Raw genomic sequence first — 27,406 nt, 5'->3', positions numbered from 1 at the left:
TCATTGGTTCCTGAAAACAGAGTTCCTGCGGTGGGAAAAGACTACTGTTTACATAGTATAAAGCTTTGAATTTTCTTCTTTCGTTGATGTTACCATTATTCTTCCTGTTTGTGAGCAAATGATGCGTTGTATTTATGACTAAATGCCCATTGGCTATTAACTCTCACAGACACAAGAGACCATCCCTACAACTTGTGATTTGAGAAAAATCAAAACAGTTTAACTTTGCTGTAGTAAGTTACAGAGAGCTGCAGTTTCATGTTAGGAGCACTATAATCAAGGTGCTGAGGGTAACAGTAACATAATACACAACTCAAGGTGATTGGCATTTGCTGCAAATGTCTACAACTTGCTGCTTATGATTATGTAAATGAAATCAAGTTCTGAAAAATAATAGGAAATGTTATGTGATGCAATACCAGTTTAATGCAGTGAGAGGTTACTAAACTGGTAGACCTGGACAACATAGCACAAAACATTGGACTTTTGAAATCTTCGTTTGAGCCCTGAAGACCTCAAGATTAAATCAGACAACAGGACCTTGACATAGACCAAGTATAAGTAGATCTTTTATCTTTTACTCGGAGGCTTATACTTTTTGCAACTTTGTAACTAAGGTAAAGACAACAAATATTGCTGGCTGTTTGTATTACTTAAGGGAAAAGAAATAATCTGTGTGTCTGACATATCTTTAACTTTTATAAAACTATTCCAAATTTAATAGAAAGGCTAAAACTCATGAGCATAATAAATTATTTTTTTAAAACTCAGCAGTTTTAAGCTATATAATATCACACATACTTAACACTTCCATAAGTTTGAGCTATAGAAAAAATGCTACCTACAGCCAACAAGCATATGCACCAACAAACATGTAAACCAGATGACGATTTACCCATTTAACTGACCAATTGACTACAAAGTATGTTTTCTTGGGTAATTCTTTAGAAAAGAAGTAAAATTCAAAAATGTAATTAATTTATTTGTGACTTATTGATCAGGGAAATAGAGAAAGTAACCAATTTATCTTAAATTTGTTCTGTTTCTGCATCTGTATATACATGCATATATTCATAATCCTTATGTTAAAAACATAAGCAGGTTTGGTTTATTCAGTGAAGAATTGTCTATCACCTACCCAGCTCACAAAATAAAAAAGTGAAGTTCATGTGATCTAACCCCCAACACTTTATGAAAGATTGCAGCTTCTATGTGGTAAAAATTCTGAGTTAACAAATTTAATCTGTCTAGTTGTTTATAAAAAATAATCAAGTATCATTTGCATACCTTAATCTGCCTCTTCATTGTGATGCAGAAAAGCATGATAAAATACATGACAAGAATTGGCCAGAAAACCGGCACATTGAAGGCTTCAAAAAATGTGCAAATCATAGCAATGACGATCCCCTTGGTTGCAGAATGCCTAGGTAAAATAATACACACAATGAAAGGTATGATTAGCATAATGAAAACATATCTTGTATATATTGCAATGTTACAAACTTAATATTGGCCTTTAATGCTTGTCCAATTACTTTCTGTGAGGTGCCTTCACATTCTACCCATGTCTGTATGGCATTTTTCCCAGGTGTTTCTGTACGCCACTGACATCAATGTTATGTTGGACCCTACAAAAACAAAAGGCAGAAGGCGGCATGGCTCTACCTAACTTCCAGTTTTATTACTGGGTGGCAAATATACAGGCGATAAGAACCTGGACACAAATAGAAGAACATACACAGGCTTGGACAGCAATAGAAGTAAAATCCTGCAGTACTTCTTTGTATTCCTTGCTCTGCCCTCCAATAAACACACGTTATCGGCAATACACTAATAACCCAATTGTGCTCCACTCACTTAGAATCTGGAACCAATGTAGAAAGCATTTTAAGACGGAGAAGCTTCTATCTGTGGCACCCCTGCAAGAGAACCACCTCTTTCAACCTTCACAAACATATACAGTTTTTAATATCTGGAAAAAAATTGGAATTAACTTGCTTAGAGATCTTTATATAGACAACGTCTTTGCATCCTATGAACAATTACATTCCAAATTTAACATTCCAGCTACACATTTCTTTCACTATCTTCAAATCAGGAACTTTGTTAAACAGAACCTTCCAGATTTTCCTCATCTTGCACCCTCATCCACGCCGGAAAAAATATTGTTCAATTTTAAGGAATTAGACTCCATCTCTACAATATATAAAATCATTTTACAATCCCTTCCTTTCAAAGATCCAAGAGGACACTGGGAAAAAGATCTCTCAATTAATACATCAGAAAAGGAGTGGAAAGTAGCAATGCAGAGAATTCACTCGAGCTCCATATGCGCAAAGCATACAATTATACAACTCAAAATTATATATCGAGCACATCTGTCTCGACTAAAACCCTCCAAAATGTTTCCAGGGCAGGATCCAACCTGTGAACGTTGCAACCAAGCCCCAGCCTCACTGGGTCACATGTTCTGGGCCTGCACCAAATTAACATTATTCTGGACAAAAATTTTTAATTACCTTTCAGACAGCCTTGGACTCACAATCCCTCCTAACCCATTAACAGCTGTGTTTTGTTTGGGGTTCTTCCAGAGGGGCTTAAAGTGGAGAAGGACAAACAACTTGTGATTGCATTTACTACACTCTTGGCACGCAGACTTATTCTGATAAACTGGAAGAACCCAAACTCTCCTCTTTTAAGTCAGTGGGAAACCGATGTGTTATATTATTTGAAATTGGAAAAAATCAAATACTCAGAGGATCTGTACAGACTTTTTTCAAAACATGGCAGGATCTAACCAGTAATATTTTAAAATAAGTTTATAAAGCACAGAGAATTTATTAACTTAGGTATGTTTACAAACCTTAAATCTTACACCGTTTGGCTTGCTCTCTCTCTCAGGGGTGGGGATCGATCTGTTCTTAACATAATTCTTTTTTTTGGAAAAACTTGATTGCTATGTATGGATTGTAATAAAATTAATAAAATAAAGAAAAAAAAAAAAAGTTATGTTGGTCAGGCTGATCAGCAGCACTAAACTGGACTTATATGAGAATGTGTGGTAATGTCCTGCAATGGACTTGTTCCGGCAATTGCTGTTAGGATCAAATCTCTGGGATTCTGAGACTGCAGCCAGTATATTCCCTGGATGAGAAATATGATTGTTCAAAGGCACAGTCTGATAAATTAACAGCTAACTTACATGGGCCTATCCATATAATGGCAGCCTCAGCCAAATAATTTAACAAGCATAGGAAACAATAAAACACACAAAATTCAGGGTTTTAAAACTGTGTCAATGTGCACCCATCTAGTGTTGTTTAAATGGAAACCAATGCCCTCACTAAAAAAAAATGCCCCTCTTTCACCATAACATTAGTTGGCAAGGAAAGCAGCCAAGTATTAACCCATTTTTAGCAAGTATGAACCCAATTTTTAACATGTACACTTTTGTGATATTACTTGATACATAAATAAAACTCCATTAGTGACATTAATGGGGCAATACAGATTACATTAACTGTACAAAAAGTGTACTTTTATTCAAGGTTAAAAAAAAAAAACATCACACACACACATAAATGCAAAAAATATTATGCCAAGATAAGGCACTTGTGCACCAACACCACATACCTGGTTCTTTACTTCCTAGCTGCTGAAAGAAAAAAAAGCTGCGCACATCTGCACTTCTATAAAGCAGTGCAAGATGTCAGAATATAGTTATAGAAACTTCTCACACTAAGTGAAGAAATAAAATGTAGCAATGGGAAAAAAGTAGCAACTCAATGCATCATAACAGTACTATGTGGAATACAAATTGAGCTGATGAAGCAGAGCTATCACCTATTATCTCAAGGCAGAGGTCTATAACATCTGAAAACTCTACAATTTACTTCTGACTTAATTACAAACGCCTGATTCTCCTCTCCAACACTAGTTTTCCCAACCAAGTTGCTCTAAAGCCCAACCCTTTTTTGTTAAAAAATTGTTGTTTATTGTTTGTAGTTTAACACTAGAATTACCAGAGCCATCGAAAAAACTCGTAAATCTGAGGGGGGTGGCCAGGGAAAGACTGAACATGAGAATAAGACTGAAAAAGGCTAACTTTTAGAAATGCCATACATTTACAGCTGATCTGACGCTGTTTGTTTTGAAATAATATTGCATTAATGCAACAATCTTTTCTGATTGGTACTATTCATGTCATAAAATGATTTCTTCAAAATGTCACATATATTTGTCTCTTTCTTTTTTTTTTCCTGTGCTGCATTCACATCATGTACCAGAAGGTGTGAGCTTATTCAGTGTGAGAAGGAGCACGCAGGAGGCTGGTTGCTGTGTGCTATAACACGCTTGACTTGGTGGCAATCAACGCACATGTACTGTACAAGCCATGCACGGGGGCCACTGAGAAAAGAAGAGTGTTAATGGCTCACCTTGCACAGGAGCTTCGTCATCACTTCTTACAAGAAAAGGCTATGGATAAAGCAAAAGGGGATGCAACATCGACAAGCTTCTGTTCCAAGAACGCCGCTTCCCCAGCCCCTTCAGTGTAATATTAACCACAGCACAGAGAGAAGTGTGTACATTGCAACAGGAACACATGTAAACGTAGAAAGGACGGTCCTTGGGTGTGTGGGAACTGTTAACATTTGAATCTGATGATTGCATATAGCGTGGAACTGACCTCTCTGTACTGTTCTTTCCTCTGCATATCCTGGACTACAAAAGAAACACCCCATGCACACAAAAGTGGACACTGGCAAGAACAAAAAAAAAAAAAATGAAAAAAAATGCAGTCACTGATAACAAGCGCAAGAAGGCGTGTGAATGAATATGAATAAAATGAATTATGTTGCATCAGTGCCACAATGTTTTCCGAAATGTACTATACCGGTCATAAAATGAGTTATTCTAAATATCATATATACTGTACCTATGTCTCTGTTTTTCTGTCAGTGCAGTTTTGACATCATGGACTATAATGTGCATAATTCTCTAGCGTGAGCAGGAACACTCAATAAAACTGAATAAAAAAATTCAAGTGACGCTGAGATATGAAGAAGGCAGATTCACCACCGTTTGTGAGTCAACTTTTATCCCTCAAGATCAGAGAATTTCCAGTTCCATTGTCTCAAAACACCACTCACATCTACAGTTATTCCTAGTTTCAGATAAAAAGTAACAGTGTCAGATCTGGGGGTGGGGTGGGAGGGGTTATGTATTGTTTCATGATCGTGACTGAGAAAACGCTACCTTTTACAAGTACTATAAATTTACACCGGCTGTTACAGTCACAAATCAAATGTATGTTTTTACTGTATAATATTAATAATAAGAGCAGGTCACTACTCAAAACGGTAAATTCACTGCGGAACCGGTTTCCAACTCACGACATCCGGATTATAAGTTAGCGGATCTTACCGCTACACCATGGAAGCTGTCATATTATACTTGCACCTTTTGTGAAAGTGTTTATTTAATATTTGGCCATCAGCCTTTACACATTATACAGTTCATGTCTACATTTTTTTTTTATTTATTACTAAAACATGAAAAACATTTCTGTTTTAACGATGTGTTTTTTTCTACCTTACAATTCTGGGTAGCTTACTCACAGATAATCAATCAAGGCAGGAACTGGGAGAACTTCTTGCCCGTTCTTAGGTGGTGGGGGGATGGTATAGCAGGCTGCATGCTGCTTGGACTTATCAACACATTTAGAAGACAAAAGACGTTGATGGAGAGGTACGAAGGGATTTAAGGTGGGACGGATTTACGAGTTTTTTCATAGGCTCTGGTAATTCTAGTGTTAACAGAAGCGACTCTATTACACGAGAGATCACTTTGGGCCGTGTCACTATCTATTTCGCATCCTGACACAGGCTGTGAGGCTGGCTGCAAACTCTGAATCTCTGAATCAAAAAGCAGCTTATTCAATTAAGCTAAAGGGAACTCCAACCGTCATTTGAGTATGTGGGGCCTCTGACTTGCTGATTTAGATGCTTTAGTTTAATGGTATACCTCTCAAAGCTTGATGTACTTAAAAGAATTTAGCACCTGAACCTATGAACCTGTGTAGATGCTTATCAGAGAAGGATTCTACTTGATAAAGTGAAAAACTACTAAGAGGTCTGCAATAACATTAAGGGATTTATAGTCATTAGAGGCAGACTATATGCTTACAACAACAGCCCAGGTGCTTCGCAGAAACCGGCATCATGAAAAAATAGTAAAAAGGACACCATTGAGAAATATCATACCTCCCCTAGAGTTTACCAAAAGAAATATGGAGAAAAAAGAGAGAGAGAGAGATTCAGTAGGAGCTTAAAATGAACCATTTTAGCCTCAGTTTTAAGTGATACGTTTAGCACAAGTCTAACACTTCAAGTCAGCCTGCAGCCACAAACCCTGCTGATGTAATTATTATGTGCTAGGGTTGCTTTTCAGTGTTAAGACCTAAACAATTTGTAAATTGAGAACATAAAGAAAAAGGTCTTAAAAAGTTTATATAGGCCCTAGAAGAAAATACATTTTCCAAACTTAGAAATGACGCAAGATAAACTAAATGCCAGAAAAGGACAATGTTCTAAAAATTTCTCAAAAACAGAAAAATCAGTCCAATTGAGAATATGTTGTAGATGTTTATTTGCTCTTTCTAAACAGCTCAAACCTGGGGATTCCTGAGCAATTCTAAAGAAACAAATGGACAAAATCTGCAGTGTCCTGATACGCAAAGCTAGCACAGTCGCATTATAATAATAAATACATTATGATTTCAGTGAAATGGTGCTTCTACTAAACATTGACTCAATGACAACTGAATACATAGGTATCAACTAAATTTACCGGGATGTGTAAAATTTAGTACTGGCTTCCCATTTGAAACTGATTTCTACTTTGCATTCAATGCTTCCAGAATGGATACTGGATCCAAGAAACCGTGAACTTCAAAAGTGTGTTAGGAAATGAATGGATTGACTAAGTATGCCATTATCTGCTGCAGAAATTCTATCCAAATTCTGCATAAAATTTCAGGTGCCCCTCTCTAACTATAGAATATGACAACTTAAATACCCACTCATATGCTCCCTGAACGCCCCTCCCCCTCAATCTGCCTTCTATGTCAACCAACATGTTAAGACATTTGCAAATCTTTGAATAAAATTAACTCTGTTTCTGAATACATTTTGCAAGGCAGGTGTGTTACCTGCAGATTCTGAATAAACCTACCAGAATTTGAACTCTGGTAACCTTCTAATGAATGGTCTGAATTCTTCATTCTGTTTTGTTGGTAATGAAGGGCCATCATCTAGAGAGAAGCCAGAAAGAAAATATCAAGTTAATTGACAGACAGGTTAGACAAATGAAAAGGATCAAAAAGGGAAAATACAACTCCAAATAACGATACAATTAACAGAAACAAGTTTGAGGGCAGCTGTCAAATAGAAACTGCCATAAGCCATGATGAGATGCAGGAAGTGTACTTGTGATGATGCTCTAACTGAAATGAGATAGTAAATTCTTAGCATGATGGGAAGCACCACACTGAATTAAAAAAAAGAAAGACATAAAGTCTGACTATTATTAAGTCTTTTTTTCAGCTAGAGATTATATTAAGCTACTTAAACTGCACTCGGGGATGACAATCAGTGTAAAGATATTCTGAGTCTGTATCAAAGCAAACGGATTTACCCATGTCTTCCATTAAAGATGGGTCCACTTTCGGTGAGAGAAAAGCAATGAAGAGATTAAGATGGTAGATCCCAAGTGCATATGTTACAATATACCATCCCTGAAAAGAAAGACATAAAACAAAGACATGATTATTTAAATAATAGTTCCATTCTTATTAAATAAAAAGTAAACTCTAAGGGCAAAAACCACTCTGAAATTAAAGTGCTTTGTTCCTTTTTCAATTTTAATTTGAAACCACACTGTCACTAAGGGGATTCCTGCTATCACTTCTGGTAATCTGTGAGTGAATATTTAGCTCTTTTCTGGCAAGTTAAGCCTACAGGGAGCTACTTAGCAGTCACCCTCTGGGATTTGCAGAATATTCAGAAATAATAATTTATGCAAGACTATTTCCCAGTGGGCCTAGGATATTTGTGTGCAGCTTGAGGAGATTATCAAATCTTGACAGAGCTCTTTCAGTTTTTAAAAATATATTTAAGGCTTCATGACGCCTCTTGTTGGTCAAAAGTATTCATTTTCTGAATGGCTGAACACTATGCCACAGCCAGCAAAATCATCAGTTTTGGCTTGTTCTGGATAGGCTGAGATAGACTGTATTGCAACTAAGGAGGCACATCACCAGAAGTTACAACTATGTATCTGTAAATAATAGTGAAAGTCCATACAGCATGTAAATTCAATCAAGACTGTCCCATAATCCAATCCTCGTTTATTATTTTATAAAACTAAATATAATCTCAAATTACTCAATTTTCTAAAGAGAAAACCAGACATATAATATTTTCAATTTGTCCTAGGATTCGAATTTTTCAGCTGTCATCACTATACATTTCAACAAAGTCATTTGGATTGCTTTTACTTTACTTTTTTAAAAAGAGCTGCTGACAAAAATGGCAGACACATATAGCTAAAAAAGTAGCACTAAATGAAACACAACACATTGAATCTTTAATTGACCTAATAATGGGCCATGCAAATTTACTGTTTAATTTAGTCTCTACATATACAGCTTAGTATTGATCCAAGCATTTTCTATACCTTCTTAATCCTAGTTTACGATGGACTGAAGCCTATCCCTGCAGCATTGGGTAGGTCACCAGTACTAACCATTGCACCACCATGTTCCCCGAATGTAGCACAGATTCATTTTTGATATGTATTTTTTTTAAATACACACAATTCATACAGTATAATTTTGAATCGTATTTCACTTATAACAGAGCTAAGATAAACCACAACAAATATGGACAACAGGAATAAAAACTGAGGTCCTGGTCATTCTATAGAAGTGTTACAAATGCATCATGAAAGTTAAGTTTTTTGCAATGATATGCAAAATTCCCCTTTTGAACAATGGCAAAAAATACTAATCCATGAAAAACCTGCTCCAACAAGTTCAAAGTACCAGCCAGACACACTGAAAGAAAAAAAAAAAAAAGTACAACTTCTTCCGAATGTTCTCTTTTGTGTTTTGGTTACCTTGTGTGCTATATAACATTTTAAAATTTAGATAAGCTTTTCGCAGGAAGCTCTCATGGTTAATCTTCTGTATCCATTATCCAGTTAAAGATCACATCTACACTCGCCCAAATTAGAATAAATGTTTAATGTAGTACATACTTTTTGTAATATGAGAAAAAGACTGAATTACCAGGAGAAAACTAACAAGGATATTGAGAGTAATAGGTAAGAGGTGAATGCATAGTATCACTGAAAATAAGCAATTTCTAAAAACTGAACCAGCAAAGTAGAATTGCACCATGTTGCATCGTTAAATCATCATGCAAATCTGAATCCTTTTATTTTAAAGTTTGTCAATCTGACATTCGCACTGCTGTTCACTAGAAGTTCACTTTTCTTTATATGTGAACTTTATTTGGTTTTCTTTCACTTAGGAATCTTTGCACTGCAGTCAAGTTATTTAGCTGTACTTTTTAAAATCAACTTTACACTAGCTGCAATAGTTTTCATCCCCATCGCAACCTTGGTCCGGATTAAGTGGTTTACAAAATGAGATGATTTTTAATTACAAACCACAGCGATCATGCTGAATTCTACATTTTGAACTACCAGTACATTTAGTTATATAAACATTTTTAGTTTTCACAGCTGGCTTAACATTTCATTCATTTATATCTCTTATATATATTTCTCTTCTGGTTCATCCTGCTTCCTCTTCAAACCCGGTCCCACCCACACGGAATTTCTCAATTCCTATTCATCCTCTTCTAAACCCTTCCCCACACTGCCTGCGGCCTCCCATACACCCCCACACCGCATTTCTTGAGTCCTATTCCTCCTTCGGACTACTGCATTCCCCACTCCTCTCTCATGACCCCATTGGTGTCACGTCACCGCCCGATATCGACATAGACATAGAATTACTAGACGCCGCATGACCAGCAGCATGGTACGTCAACGTCACCGCCATATTGCGAGTGGCACTGCTGCACAGTGAAGTACAGTCGACCCTTGACATACAACCGGCCTGACATGCGAACAACTTGATTTACGACCAAAATTTTTGTTTTGATTTACAACCAACATCTTGCGTTGACCCGAATGCGGTCACATGTATCCGCTTGTACAATTGTAAACAAACAGCCGAGCGTTCGAAAGCGTCAGTCGGAGCCCAGATACATGCGTTTGTGGACATAATTTCGGTCAGTGCAGTGATTTATCGATATATATAATTCACTAAGACCATGGCAAGCAAGACGCATAATTGCTAAGGAAGAGAAGGTAACGACGGTAAAGAAAGCGACTGTTAAGGGATGTTAGCTAGCGGGCTGGCGCGGCACATGATGATGTCATCAGGCTGAGTCAGCACCGGCTTGCTTTGGAGTGTATTATTACAGCAGTTTACAACACGGCCAGCTTTGAACTGAGTGTTCGACTACTGTCATTATTAACTTGAGAAACAGCGATCACAATCGAAACAAAGAAGGAAATTGTGCGGAAATATGAGAGTGGAGTTCGTGACCGATCTCGCTAATATGTACAGCATGTCGAAATCCACCATCTCGACAATTTTACAAAGAAAAGATTTGCATAAGGAGGCTCCTTCTAAACAATAACCACCTTCCGTTTCATTCTCCTCCTCCTCCCTTTCTGCAGCGCAAAGATGTCAAATTAAATGGTGAGTACAGTATGAAATTGTTGTTTCTGGTAGGCTAGGCACTTTTTATAACTTTTTGGTTAGTACATTAGAAAAATTATTGGTGTTTTGGTAAATTATGCGCATTACACAACCCTTTTTTTATTATGAAAAGGTTAAGTAAGTGTTGCTGTGGGAGGTTCGGAGCGCATCATGGGTATTTCCATTATTTCTTATGGGAAAAATAGTCTTGAATTACAACCAGCCCTCGCGAACGAATTGAGTTCGTAAGTCAAGGGTCCACTGTAATGAATAATGTGCTGCTTGGGATTGTACAAACCGCTGTACACTCCAAACCAGATCCTAGGGGATTACATTTCATAGGTAAGGATGAACAATTGTTTTGGTTATATTTGGCCATTAGAAAATCCCATTTTATAATCTTAGCACTCAAGGTCACCTTACAATAAAATTAAACAATATTAGTAAAATTAAAACAAGGGAATGATAAATCAAAAAGCAATAATTAGCAAACAAACGAAGATAACTGGCAGTCACAGTGCAAAATTCACAATTGGTATGCCAGTTTGAAAAGATAAGTTTTGAGGGCAGTTTTAAAATGTGTTATTGAATCGAGCTGACGTATATGAGAGGGAAGAGAATTCCTGAGTTGAGGAGCACTACGAGAGACTCTCAAGCTCCCATACAACAGAGTTTGATGTGTGGTACAGAAAGTAGAGCTGCAGATGAGGATCTGTGTGAGCGAGAGGGAGTGTCAGTCTGGAAGAGGTCAGTGAGGTTGTGGAGAGCTTTAAATGTTAAGAGCAGTATTTAGTATTGTATTCTTTAGTTAACAAGGAGCCAGTGACGTTGAGAGAGAATAGGTGTAACATTTTTAGTGGATTTAGAACAGGTTATTATCATGGCAGCAAAATTTTGAAGAAGTTGTAAGCGATGGATAAGTTTTTGTGGGATGCCAGATAAAATAGCATTTCAGTAATATGTGAGGGGACTAGGGCATTAACCAATACTTCAGTACTGTGCTGCATAAGAACAAGACGTCTAGAAATGTTTTGGAGATGGAAGAATGCAGTCCGAGAAATGTTACATATATGGGAGGAATTATTTAATAATAATAATTATTCTTCTATATAAAAGCGGTCGGGATTGTCCTTCCGTCCTGTGAGTGCTACGCAGGCGCGGAGTTTCAAACACACCCCGTCCATTTTGCAATGCATGATGGGATTTGTAGTTTCGTCTTTCCAGGTAAAATATGATTTTCTACTCCATACTGTGCGATATCTTCTTCTTTCTTACTATATAAAAGTGGTCGGGATTGTCCTTCTGTCCCGTGAGTGGAAAGTGTAGCGGTATTCCGCTTATCACAGACTTACTACTTGCAGCTTGCGGTACGAAGCGACATGATGTGAGCAGAGTTCTGGTGCTCCCATCGTTCCCTTGCTTTTGTGCGTGATGCGCTGGAAAAATAGACAAAATTATGTCTCTGGAAATAATTAATGTTGATGGAGTACAAATGCCTCACCACGTAGTAAACATCAGTGGGGTTCAAAAGCGCAAACTCAATATAGAAAAAAAGTTTAAATTACATCACAAAAATAACAGAAACTACGAGTATTAAAGTAATACCGCTCAAATGCAATATAACCAAATTAATGAGTTTGTATAAAATATCAAATTGATCTACATATTGAATTGCCTTAAGAAGTGGTCAACTTAAAAGTCAGTCGCCTTAAAAGGTGGGTGAGCCTAGTTATTATTTAATAATTGCCATTATTAGTGTATAAATGGATATAAATACTTGCATTTAAACAATTCGCCAAAATCTGTTGTATGTAAACGATACTGTTTTAAATGTTATTGTTTTTTCATCAGAAAACCCGGTTTCCACGTCTACCTGTATTAGTATAAATGGCACTTTTGCCACTTGCAACAGGGCGGACGCGCTGGCATACCATGTTGACTGGGCAACACAGTGAATGCGGCATCTATCTATATATGTCTATGGATATCAAGCCTGACCGCGTGACCTTTCACTTCGGCCATGTCTGCGCCCGGGAGTCTTTTCCGTAGCCTGCTACAGGAAGGTACTCTCTCGACCATTGGCATTGGTTTCACTCCTTGCTATTTTCGTTATACTGTAACAGTTGTTTCCTAAGCCTTTGTTGTAAAATGAACGACAGTATCTTCTCTATCAACGGGTTTTTGTACAACATCATCTGTATTCCAGGATCTGGCAACTGCCTGTTCCTATCAGTGGGTTATTTCTTGTCAACAAATGGTTAACGAAGGCATGCACTCTCACTACGACATAGGGCAGTAGATTTCATTGCATCACATTTGGACAGATTTGGAGACGTTCTTCCTGTTGTTCTTTCCAAAGCAAGTCAAGTTATCACAATAAGTCAGGAGTACTATCAATACATGGCAACATCTAGAGTTTATGGCGGTGAAGCTGAAATTCAAGTTCTTTCCGAGATTAGATCTTTCGACTCATATGTCGTCTCCAGCAAAACACCTATTCACAACTGCGTCTTTCAAGAAGAGTTTCTTTCTTCTTGATTTCTGAATTCCTTTCTCAACATTTTCCGTTCCTATTCTTACACTGCCATATGCTAAGGCAGGAGTCAGCTAGTAACAATTTATTTTGTCAGACTTTGCTCAAACCTATGTGACAGAGTCACTGCCTAAGAAATGCACCTGTGTGTTTGTGGTTACTTGTTCTAACTCACTGCGTCAGTGCCACATCAGTGTTATCTTACAATCTCCAAATCACTGAAAATATATAAAAGACAAAGTGTGAAGCAAAAGGTCTGATTAGAATGTGATTCAAAACCAAGTTTGATTTTAGCCTTTTTTTGTTCCAAACATGCTTTTCATCTCATATGATACTGTATCTGTGGAACATATTGTTTGTACATTCCTGGTGCAAACAAATTTCATTCCGGGATAATAAAATCTACCAAAACCCACCAATTTGCTTATGGCATGACAGAAAATGTGCCCAAAGCTACAATATATACTATTCAAAATGAAAGGTAGAAAAGACCATAATGGTAAAAGAGATTATTCAAACCCTAATGAAATGAATTTGACAATTTGATACTTATAACTTTATTTGAAGTATGCAACAGAACTGAAAGTAGATTATTTACCAAACTATTATGAATGTACATCCCTCTACATATCTTAAAATTATTTTTTTTTTATACAAATAGTCAATTAACTTACCAAAAAAAAAAAATATCCCTATGTCTGGGATACCCACAGCATATTCAGATATATTATAGCCCTTCTTCTTTAGGCATATTATTGTACTCATCCTTTCACATTTCACCACAAGGTGCACTCTATACAAATTACCAGAATTTCTAGTATTTAAGAAAAAGTGAAAAAATGAATTAACTTACCTGCAGCAAGTAGACTCGAATCATGTAGATTAGTGTCAAACCTAAAGTAACCACCCATCGCAATACAGCAAAAGGTGTGGATTTGTCCAGCCAGGACTGGTAAACCTAGAAGAGAAAAAAAACAAACAAACAAAAAAGAGGTTGAGGATAATTCAACAACCAATACTATAACTCCTTGGTTTTATTTAGTTACTTTTGCACTTCTGTTCTACCATGCCATCCCTCTGCCACAATATCTCTTGACATCTGACACTTGCAACATATTCTCTGTATAAGCATGGATTACATATCAATATACCTGGCTTGAGGAATGCACAAACCACATACAAATTTTAACTTTTATACATGTTTTGGGCTGGCAACAGGAAGCATTCAGGCTATAAAATTAGACAAAGTGGTGGCAGAATCAAAATGTGTCACAAATAATTTGCTTTAGTTTCTAAATAAATGCAAAGAAGCTCATAATTTCCCAAGCAGAGTTAAAGGTTAGGCAGATGGTGGCATGCCTCTTGAAAAGGAAACCCTATAAACCCTGGTTTGGTTTCTATGTCACTGAAAGGGGGAAGGTTTGATAGACAACCAAGCAAACCAGGCAGATCCCATATTTTAAAATATAAAAAAAAGAATATGAAACTGTGATGTCATCATTGGTTTTGCAATTTTCCTTATACTGTGTAAATTATTGGGGAGCATGTCTACCTTCACTGAACTATTTCATTTTGCTTTGTCCAAACATTTTAATTTTATAACTTGTTTTTAAATCACAAATTTATCAAAGTGTGAGGAAGTTATAATTGCTTCATAATTGTTTCATTCACAATTTCATTCATTCATAAATATAATTGCTTCATTCACCTATGATGTCTGATTGATCATTCAATGTATTTTCATCTTTTGCAGTTTGTAAGATAAAGTATGAATTTATGACAAATATATATACATGGTGTCAAAAAAATAAGTCAAAGCCTATAAGGAAAGACTTAAATGTGACTTGTTTAAGTATAATGGAGTTTCAAATGTTTACAAAAGACAGCCAGGAAGCTTAAACTGACACAAAAGATTGTACAACATAACCCAGTTTGATAACTGCATCTAAAAAAGTCTTCCTGGTGTCCTGCTTACAAGATAGTTTTTCTGCTGGTCATATCAGCTGTAAATTTGGTGTTTAATATTGTAATCACAAATAAAAATACAGATAAAATTCTGTTACAAAGAATATCTTTAGAATTAAATTTTCATTGCAATGAAGTATTTTTATGGTCCCAACAGTTTCCCCATATGACATGAGTCTATAGAAATCTTGTTACTACGAAGTACATTCAGCAGATACTTTCGTTACAACGAAGTGCACAAAAGATCTTGAAAATGCCTGAATGAATCATCCACAGAGAAGTTAGTTCTATGGTCACAGCTCAGTTGTGCATAATGATCCCCAAACAGAAACACTGTTAAAAAAAATTTTTCTTTCTGCGAACTTAGCTAGTAAAGTACTTTTTTTTTTTTTTTTTGCTGTGTTTGCTTTTTGTGGTTTTCAGTGATACCTATTGCTTATTGCTCGTCAACATTTGAAAAACATCCACTGGAATTTAACTCATCGTCACCCTACTATAGAAACGGCAGACACGAAAAAACAATAACAGTTCATATTAGAAAAAAAAAAACTTTGAATTTTTGCAGCTCTCGATTGCAGCAAAAAGAAAAAAATATGTTGCCAGTGAATTCGGAAATTTCGCCATCAACACTGTCATCTTTCTTGAAAGACTGAGCAAAAAAAAGAAGAAAAATCTCAGGTTGCAAATGTATGCGAATTGCTGCATTTGAAGACGTCAAAAAAGCCATTTTTATGTGGTTAAGTGATGCTCGTTCAAGAAACATTCCTATTAATGCAGCACTCATTCAAGAAAATGTGAGGTCTGTAAACTATCTTGGGACCTCCCCCAAATGGACAACATGGCGAAAAGCGTCCCAAATTGTGATTACTGAGTCTGTGGAAGACTGTTTATCTGTTGTCAGGGAAACAGCAGGCTCACAGCTATGCTGTGTCTCTCCACCAAAGCAAACTCAATGGGTGATGCAAGGAACATTGTAAATACAGGGAACAGGATTACTTAGCCACTGCCTGACTGCTGTGTCCATTTATAGGAGAGTGGCAGATCCCGCTATAATAAATAACCGTGCTGTTCCTGTTTTAAGCTGAATAAAGCTGGTTTTGCCTCATGTTTTGGGGTGTAAGACAGGGACTTATTGCGTGACCCTGATCTTTTAGGATTCGCTTCTGTGGTGCTTCACTGCAGCACTGTGAGCCTGCTGTTGCCCTGCCCCAGCAACGAACAAACAATATTCCACAGACTCGGCAATCACAAATCGGGACCCACTTCAGTGTGACGTTCCAATTGGGTGGGTGGCTGGTTGGGGATCCCAAAAGAGTTCAGAAACCTCACAATATGAAGAAGAAAAGGATGATTCGGCTTCTGATTGATAACTGTGCTGCCCACAACATGCTTTCGCATTTAGATGTTTGCATTGAATTCCTACCACCCAATTGCACAACAGTGCTTCAGCCATTGGATTTGGGTATCATTCACAGATTGAAAGTGTATTATCGCAAGGAAATGCTGAGAAAAATTCTCGTCAGCATAACTTGTAGACAGGAGAAGATTAAAATTAACGTGAAAGAAGCTATTAAAATGATTGCAGACGCCTGGATGCAAGTTAAAGAAAGCATTATAGCAACAAATACAGAATCTCATTACAACAAAATATTTTTCAGGTCCATGGCAGTTCATTGTAATGGAATTTGAAACTTGTATACACATTTTATTAAAAAAAGATGCAACTTATTTGTTTTCAAAGACAAATGAAATAAAATGATCTTCAACAGTGGTTTTTCATGTAAATTTCATATTCTCAGTTTGAGTCTAATGTCACACTACAAATCAAACTTCACTTTAATAGGTGGTTTAGGAAATAAGAGTTCTCCTTTCTAAATTGTTTGTGCAAATGATGAAAATACAAGTGTGGTTTTCTGTGTGAACTGCTTTATTATTCTTTATCAGAAAATGTCATCATTAGAGGACACTTAGTTTAAATCCGTGATTACCCGCATTTTCCACTTTTTTATACTGCTCCACATTTTTTACGATGAAACTGGATGAGATAAACTGGTAAATGCAGTCTTTGTCTCTGTAGTGTTTTTTTATTACAGTTCTGTGTTAACACAAACAATTCAGGCGTGTTTTATAAATTCTAGACATCCTATCGTAAATAAAATTAAATACACTTTTTGTTGAGCGTATAGTCATATGAAAAAGCAAATAAACTCAATGTAATGTTTTTTTCTTTTTTAATATGTGTGGACATATCAAGATTTGATGTTCATTTAAACATTCTCTAGATAAAAGTGAAATAAAAAACATTATACCACGTTTATATTCTGAAGTCCACTGCCACATTTTCATTTGTGGTCCAATGTGTAACTAAAACAAACATGAAACATGAACGCAAATTTCTCATACGGAAAAAGTAAGTACACCCATACATTTATCACTACCTCAAATACCTAAAATTAGAATCAGGTGCACCATATCAGGCATAAATGAGTAGAACATCATTAAAGAGGATCTTGATGGAACCTGTTATTTAAATCTCAAGTATTTAGTTTGGTTTGCTCTTTGTTGTTAAACTGTGCTTTATCACTATGTCTAGTTTGAAAGAGCTCTCTTAAATTGATCAGGAAGATGGCTATAGATGCCAGTCAGTCTGGGAAGGGATTTAAAAACATCTTCAAACAATTGTAAATCTACTGCCCCGAAGATCATCTACAAGTGGATTTCAAACAACTGCCAACCCACCCAGGCCAATCCACCCCAGACAAGCTCAGCTTGACAGCAGAATACAAGATGCTGAAAAAACCCCAGAATTTCATCATGGGAACTATAGGTAGCACTAGCCATTGTTGATGTCAAAAAACATTAGTCTACTATTATTAAAAGGCTGGACAAATTATAAACACCTAGGCAGAGATCAGGCCTTCTGGGACAATGTACCCTGGACAGATGAGGCAAAGATACAGTTGTCTGACCACTGTAGCTAGAAGAAATGCGTTTTAAACAGACTGTGAATGCAAGACAGCATTGAAACATTGCACATGTGAAAGGATTGTGCATTGGGAAGTGGAGAAAACCTTCTTCTAATCAATGTCAGACACTAGCATAAACAACTTCGAGCAAGCATTTCCTACAACTGTTCACCAAAGGTTTGAAAATTAGGTTCTAGAACCAAGGGTGTACTTACTTTGTCAACAGATGGAACTGCAGTGTTCTCCCTAGCGTCTTTTAGTCAGGCGCTCTGCTGGACTAATTCAGTTGAGCACCCAGCTGTCATCTTGCATGACATTGTGAGATGACAGCTGCAAATCTACAGGCACAGGCAGATCTAATGATCTGCACAGATGGCAAGGGATGAGCGGGCAGGTGGGCAATATTTTAGAAGCAGGATCATTCCGATCACTCGATGCTAAAGCTAATAGCGGGGACGAGGCGGAGCGGAGTTCACAAGCAAAGAGCATGGGGAGGTGGGCTTCGAGAGGGGGGTGTGCATGGTAATAGCGGGGGAGAAGCAGCTTAATACAGCAGCAAGGAGTATGGAGAGGTGGACGGGCAAGAGGAGGATTGATAAAATAAAAAATAAAGTCTACTGGAACCAGCCTGTCAGATATCAGAAAAAGGGAGTCAGGAAGTGACGTCTCTGTTATCAGTGTCAGTGCAGTCTATTTAGTGCTGCTAAGCGTACAGCTGCTCTCTACTTGTTCAGTACATAGCAAACCATAGTGCTGGGCGGTATGACCAAAATTCTATATCACTGTATTTTTCAAAAGTATACCGGTTTCATGGTATTTTTTTCCCATGCATGAGTGGATGTTAGCCAGCCTACTGCAGTAATTGCAGTGGAAAATGTGGTTAAGAATAACCTATTCTACTATAATGAGAATTGTACATTATACAAACAAACATTTTAATGTGCACACAAGTGTTAATACAGGTTTGCATGGCCCCATAAAGTGATAGTTTTCAAGGGGGTGGCACTAATGAAGAGAAGGAATCACATTGCATGACAGATGCAGTCAAAATATAGAACCTTTTTATTGAACAAATTTTGCAAACAACTTAAACTAAAAGTTTGGCAACATATTTTCAACCATCCAAAGAGGCATTTAGACTTAGCAAAATATCCAGAGGTGCTTGTCAAAAGTTGTATTGCACTGAACATGTCTTAGAAAAGGAATACATAGTAAATATTTTTTGTAAACCAACTACACTTTCTGTTAATGTTAACAATCTCTGTCCATTGACATGTTAAAGTGACTTTTTAAACACTCAACCACTGTTGATTTTCACAACATTACGTCCTTTGAATACCTGGTTGTTAAAATCACTGGAAAGGCTTTGCTTAACATTAATCTACAGACCTCCTAAGCTTCAGCTTGATTTTTTCTCTGAACTTTATGAAATAATCACTCTTGTCTGTGGCATGTCTGCTGCTGTTTTTTTACTTGGTGACCTTAATATTCATCTGGATTCTGACTGTCCATCTGCTTGTGAGCTACGTTCAGTACTAGATTGTTTCAGTTTTGTGCAGCATGTTGGTTTTTCAACCCATGCTAATAGTCCTTCAGAATGTCTGTACATCCAGTACTGCTATTGGTATCTCCGATCACAATCTGATTGAATTTAACTTCACTTATCCCCTCCCTAAAATAAGTCTAAAATCAAAAATAACCTATTGTAATATCAAGAACATTGATCAGTTATCCTTCTCTACATCTGTTGGTGCTTCCTGTCTCCACGATGTTTCTGGGTTGTCTTGCCCTATACAGATTTTGTCTCTATACTAGCTGATTACCCAGTGGCTTCGCTCACGGAGTGCAAGGGAAAAAAATAAAATGTAGTATATAAATTATTAAACAGTAAAACATTAACATGTAAGAAGTAAAGATACATTGAGCAGTACTGGAGTGCTTTCGGGTAAAGTACATTTTAAAGGTGCTATAACACAACAGGTAAGTAGCACTAACAGCAGCTTAAATGTATTTGAATCATTTCTCGGTAGCAGATCCCTTGGGAAAGGCGCTACACGACCACAATGGTATAGAAATTACATTTTCTATGCGATCCTGCAAATTTCTGCCTGACAACCTTGCACTACGTGCCTGTGATCTAATAGAAAAATTATTCTGAGAAATGTGCTTAACGGGCAGGAAGTCCAAACAATTCCCAAGTCCAAAACTTAACATGAAGAGGTCGGTACATCTTCTTAGATGTAAACCCTCCATCTTCTTAAAATAATTTATCACAAAAGCAACCTTGAATGTTGCAGGGTTTTAGTGACCTGAACTCACCTTAAGGGACAGTAAGTAGTCGTGAAGCTCAGTTTACAAAGAGAGTTTTGCTTCGATGGCGCCGATCACACTCATTCGCAATGATTTCCACTCTCCCAGGAGCCGACGGGGCACTCGAAGTGTCACAAACAGTGCGAGAAGAGAGGACGCCACCCAAAACTGCGAAGCACTTGACCCAGCACAGCAGCCCGACATTCCACGGACCCAGCGTCCACTTTGTTCTCACGACCCTCGCCGCTGAAGGCAGTGTCATCTTCACATTGTTTACAGCTTGGTGCAGTTAAAAAGTAGAAAGACGCAAAGCTGTTTTCCTCATCTCTTCTACTATCAAGTACTGCCAATTACAAAAAAGTTATAATGTGGCAGTTTCCGCGACAGTCACGTGGACGAATAAATAAAACTTCTCTGTCAGAACGCGTCTGGAGGCGAACAGCTCAGCACTGGAGTCCAGAGAGGAGGGCTGGGAGAGGGCGACGCGGGGCACACTTCTATGGGATAGGTCGGCGTGGTTGTGTTTACTTCTTTTCAATATCAGTAAAGTAACTCTCACACAAATAATAACAATTCATAAAGACAATATAAAAATGATGTCCACAAACGAAGTGATTAGTTCCTGTATTATAATCTGTTCTGTGTTCAAACGTATTTTCCGTTTCGTGTGGTCATATGTAATTTCCATTTGAAACGCGAAAAGAATTTTATATAAATAGATAATTCCACATTTTCACAAATTTTGGATCATTATGCACCTGTTAAAACCTTGAATGTTCCTGCTACTCGGTCATTTCCATGGTTTACAGCAGAATTGCGTACCAAGAAACAATCTGGTTGCCGCTTGGAAAGGCTCTGAAAGAAGACAGGTCTGGCTGTTCACGCCCTGGCTTACACCGAACATCTGAAGGAATACAGATGTGCCTTATCCACTGCACGTTCAAAGTATTATTCCTCTCTTATTGACATTGATACTTGTTGCCCTAGATTTCTTTTTAATACAGTTAACAGACTTTGTCAACCTGCTGGTAAAAATTCATATTTCTCGGTTGAGCACTGTAACCTATTTTTGGACTATTTTCAGTCAATAATTATGACCATATATCAAAGTTTCCCTACTAATCATTCATCATCTCGGTCTGCTAATCATACTTCTAAATCTACAGTTTATTTATCTACATTTAACCCGACTACACCAACGTATATTGCTGAAGTAATATCTAAATTAAATCAATCTACCTGCCACCTAGATCCTGCACCTACTTTACTAATTAAGGCTTGCACTGACCAACTTTCGGCCCACATTTCTCACTTTATCAACTGTAGTTTCCACACCTGTGTTGTTCCAAGTGATTTAAAAACTGCTGCTGTAATCCCTGTTTTAAAAAAATCTGGCTCAGATACCTTACAGCTAAAATTTTACCGCCCAATTTCTAATCTTCCATTTATGACGAAGTTCTTAGAAAAGGTTGTTGCTGCTCAACTCAATGATTATTTAAAAATTTACAAAACCTCCTTGAGCCTTTTCAGTCTGGATTCAGAGTCCTACATAGCACTGAAACTGCTTTACTTAAGGTAGCCAAGGACTTACTGATAACCGCAGGTTCTGGGATGGCCACTATTCCAGTTCTTCTTGACTTGAGCACAATGTTTGATACAGTTAACCATGACATTTTACTGTCCTGACATTCAGCTATTGGTATCTCTGGTCCCGCTCTTTCATGGTTCACATCATACCTCAGTGATCGCCAGTATTACCTCTTCATTAGGGAATTCAAATCTGCCACTACTTCATTCACAACAAGGTATCCCTCAAGGGTCTGTTCTCGGTCCAATATTCTTCAACATGTATATATGCTCCCATTAGGGGAGATTATCCATCAGTATGGTCTGAACTTTCACTGCTATGCTGATGACACACAACTTTATGTAAGCATGGATGGAACTGCAACATCTTCACCTGTTGCACTGACTGATTGCATTTAGGAAATTAATCATTGGATGACAGATAATTTTTTACAACTCAATCCTGATAAAACAGAAATCTTATTAGTTGACACCAAATCTGTCCTCTCTGTACTTCATGGGCTAAAAGTTGACACTAATGGGATCCTGGTTAAACCCTCAGCATCAGTCTGTAATTTGGGTGTCATCTTTGATCAGCTTCTTACTTTTCAATCACACATCAGCTCAATAGTACAGACAGCCTTTTTTCATCTTCGCAACATTGCTCATCTGCATTCTTTCCTCAACGTGAAAGATGCTAAGTCACTCATGCTTTCATCACTACCCGTCTGGACTATTGTAATACTTTGTTTTATGGCCTCCCGACTAAATACATCAAAAGATTACAATATGTTCAGAATTCTGCTGCTCGTTTACTTACACGCACTAAAAAATCTGCTCACATCATCTCCTGTCCTCTATGAGTTACATTGGTTACCGGTGTCTTAAAGAATCAAATATAAAATTACCCTTCTGACTTTTAAAGCCCTTCATGATCTGTCTGAGCTGCTGCTTCCTTACAATCCTGCCTGTGCATTACGATCATAGGATGCTAAGTCACTCACTGTACCTAAATACAGGTTAATAACTATGGGTGGCAGAGCTTTCAGAGTGATAGCCCCTAAAACTTGGAATTCTATCCCTCTCAGCCTTTGCATGGAAAAGTCTATTATTAATTTCAAACATCTGTTAAAAACACATCTCTTCAATGATTATTATTCTTCTTCATGTATGTAATTTCTACTGTCTTCTATTGAATTGTAAAGTGTCCTTGAGTGTATGAAAGGCGCTACATAATTTATTATTATTATAAACAACTTTACCATCATTAAACTGCATAATATTTAAACAAATAATAACAATAAAATAAATAATAGTGCAACTTCCAGTAATAATACTGTTACTTCAGGCCCAGGTGCATTACACAGTATTCACCAAATAAAAATAAAATAAAACAAGTGCAAATTGGTGAGGACACCTTTACCAACTGAACCATCATTTAGGCAAATTGCATTAATATTAACCTTGCTTCAAGCTAAGCTATATACATAAACAATAAAACTGCAACTTGCATTTATATGCTACTAGCAAAATACCCGCGCTTCGCAGCGGAGAAGTAGTGTGTTAAAGAAGTAATGAAAAAGAAAAGGAAACATTTTGAAAATAACGTAACATGATTGTCAATGTAATTGTTTTGTCACTGTTGTGAGTGATGAGTGTTGCTGTCATATATATATATATATATATATATATATATATATATATATATATATATATATATATATATATATACATACACACACACATATATAAACATATATATACATATACATACATATCTACATATATACACACACAGCTATTTCAGTATCAGTGCAATACGCTGCTTGTTAAAACGGATAACTCCGCTCTTACGTGCAAGTCTGCGTGGATAATATGAACTATCGTATTTGTTCAAGTTCTATTTAAATTTTAAATAGAAGGAATTTTTATTTAGTCGACAGAAATATCTTTGGTAGGAATGGTAAAAACAGACAGGAATATTATTCGTGAATAAATCAACTCAAACCTTAAATAACTTAAAAGAACAAACATTCAAATTTCTTTACTCTTATGTAAATTTATATAAAAAATAAACTTAGATTTTAAATATCCCAAAAGATTTTGCTCTCCATAAAAATATATCCTTTCAAAATTATACAAATTCAGATATGAACATGCTGCATAACAAAACCTGGAAATATAAATAAAATGTGTTCCTTTCAGCAATAACAAATCAAATCATTAAGTTGTCTTTGCTCATATGTCATTTTAGAGCTGGACGCCTGGCATCTATTTTTGGCAACAGGTTCGTTTATGTTTGGTGTGAGGTTCTGTGTTGTGGAGATTCTCAGGATGGATTGCAGGTGCTCATCAGTGAGGCAACTCCTGTGTGCTGTTTTGTTATTCTTTATCACTGAGAAGAGCTTCTCACACAGATATGTGCTACTAAACACGCTCAAGGTTCGAGCCGCATGTAGACGGACTTTTTTTGTTCTTCAAAGTCACCAAAGCGCCATGCAAACTCAGTGCGCTCGGTTTATCAGCAAAGTGCGTATTTGGGAACACCGTAGTGACGACTTGGTTCAACATTACTTGGCAACAGGGAAAGTTGCACTGGTGCATTTGTGTCTCCCATAAAAGCAACTTCACTTGAAATCAGTTTGTGATTGTGCACGGGTAAAAACGTCCGCTGAAGTGTCAGATTCTTATTTAATTCTTCTGCTTTCTGTATCTTCTGCATTGCATTCAGGTCTTTCAGCCTCACTGATGAGCACCTGCAATCCATCCTGAGAATCTCCACAACACAGAACTCCCTGATGGTTTGTCTCATAGTGCCGTCTTAGATTAAATTCTGTAATTACAGCCACATTAGCTCCACAAATGAGACACACGGGTTCAGTAAACATATACTCAGCCTCCCATCGGTTTTTAAAGGCTCTATTTTCAGAATCAACTTTTCTCTTCAGCATCGTGTGAGCTAGCTTCGCAATAACTTGCAGCATCATAAGCTAGACTTGATTAACGCGGTAAGTGTTCGGCAAGGCAGCTGAAGCGCTGCATTATGGGATCTGTAGTTTATTGTGTTACCAGCGCTATATATACCCGGGCTTTAATAACAATAATACAATATATAAAATGATCTCGCGGGCCGGATGTGGCCCGCGGCCCTTGAGTTTGACACATATGGACTAAATAGAACTTGAAAAGATATATTTTTTCAAATGTGATCGCGCAATTCAGATAGAGTTGACGCACACTACAGCCTGCATGCCTCAATAAGTCATCCTCCCTCGCTCTTACTTTTTACCGTTCATCTAATGATTACACCGAGTATGGCTTTACCAAAACAATCATTGATGGCGAATAAAGTATCCATTATTCGAGTATGTAGATCGGGATATATATATACACATATATACACATATATATATACACATATATATATATATATATATATATATATATACATATACATATATATATACACATATATATATATATATATATATATATATATATATATATATATATATATATATATATATATATATATACACATATATATATATATATATACATATATATATATATATATATACACATATATATATATATATACACATATATACATATACATATATATATATATATATATATACATATACATATACATATATATATATATATACACATATATATACATATATATATATATATATATACCCGCGTATTGCAGCGGAGAAGTAGTGTGTTAAAAAAGCTATGAAAAAGAAAAGGGAACATTTTAAAAATAACGTAACATGACTGTTAATATACAGTATTTGTTTTGTGAGTGTTACTGAGTGTTGCTGTCATCAAGGATTTGATTATCATTATTTCTTTCAATCAGGTTCGTATTTGTAGGATGTGTTGTGTTCAAGTTACATTCCGTGTTTGTCAATCGTTGTAAACATAACAGGTTTCATTCATCGATTCGTTTCTTACTGCATCAATAAACAGCTCGTCTTCTTCTTTATCTGAGACCTGACACACTGCATGCACGGGTTTTTTTTACACTGTCTTCCTTTAGCGGGACATTGACTTTTGCCAACGTGTGCTTTGTTTCCGCAGTAGTTGGATTTATGAATATGCTTGTATTTATCAAACGCTTCATATTTTTTGCTGCCTTTTCAATTGTGTAATTCGGTTTTTGTTCAGCGCTCTTTGGAACTGTTGCTTTTATCTGTGCACTGCGCCAGTTCACGTGAGCCACTCGGTGTACATGCATCGAAGGTTCCCAGCTGTGCTGGTGCCATCTGCTATGTCCATGGCTGTATTTAATGTTACCTTAGTCCTGGCACTTAAAACTTTCTCTCGCAGTTTCGCTGAGTTTGTGTCAAACACCACCCTGACCATCTCATCTTCCTCTCCATTAGCACAGTCCTTCACCCGTGAATATTTACCCGTGGCAGTTTGCTATTGGATTGCCGCTGACGGACGGCCTTATATGGGTGGGCACTAAATTACAAACGCCAGCGGCAGCCTGTCTATGAACTTAATTTAAAGTGTAGGTGCTTTGTAAAGTGCTTTGTTTCCGAAGTAGCAGAACTCATGAATATGGTTGTATATGTCACTCGCTCGCTTCTTATTGTTTCGCTGCCTTCTCAATTATATAATGCATGTTTTCTTAAGCGCTTTTTTGAGGTCTTCCTGGTTTTCTATGTACTGCGTGATTACGTGGGAGGCGTGATGATGTCACACAAAACTCCGCCCCCACGGCGTTGAAGCTCATCTCCATTACAGTAAATGGAGAAAAACTGCTTCCAGTTATGACCATTACGCGTAGAATTTCGATATAAAACCTGCCCAACTTTTGTAAGGAAGCTGTAAGGAATGAACCTGCCAAATTTCAGCCTTCCACCCACACGGGAAGTTGGAGAATTAGTGATGAGTCAGTGAGTGAGTGAGTGAGTCAGTTAGTGAGTGAGTGAGGGCTTTGCCTTTTATTAGTATAGATTTGTGGCATAGCCCTACGGAACAGACACAGGGAAGAAAAAAAAAACTATATGTCGAGAATAAAGTCGACATGTTGACTTTATTCTCGACATTTCCATTTTAATCTTGACGCTTATGTCAAGATTAAAGTTGGCATTTCCACTTAAACTAAACTTCATCCTAAAATCAATGTTTAATGTACTAGATTTTCTCAAACCCCGTCATAAGTTAATGTAGCATATTAAATGCTTTGTGTTAAGTGTTCCCCACCCC

General features: G+C 37.0%; 1 protein-coding gene across 1 annotated transcript in view; it reads right to left on the bottom strand.

Moving 5' to 3' along the window:
* rer1 (retention in endoplasmic reticulum sorting receptor 1) overlaps positions 1–27,406 on the bottom strand; it is an 87,655-nt gene that overhangs the window by 33,019 nt on the left and 27,230 nt on the right. The window contains exons 3-6 of the mRNA XM_039756115.1: positions 14,224–14,328; positions 7,696–7,795; positions 7,234–7,312; positions 1,288–1,423 (exon numbers count right to left, since the gene is read on the bottom strand). Coding sequence (XP_039612049.1) covers positions 1,288–1,423; positions 7,234–7,312; positions 7,696–7,795; positions 14,224–14,328 — 420 coding nt within the window. The remainder of the gene's footprint in view (positions 1–1,287; positions 1,424–7,233; positions 7,313–7,695; positions 7,796–14,223; positions 14,329–27,406) is intronic.

The sequence above is a fragment of the Polypterus senegalus genome, chromosome 6 (assembly GCF_016835505.1).
Source record: "Polypterus senegalus isolate Bchr_013 chromosome 6, ASM1683550v1, whole genome shotgun sequence".
Classification (NCBI taxonomy): Eukaryota; Metazoa; Chordata; class Cladistia; order Polypteriformes; family Polypteridae; genus Polypterus; species Polypterus senegalus.
This window is presented reverse-complemented; position numbering and strand designations above follow the sequence as displayed.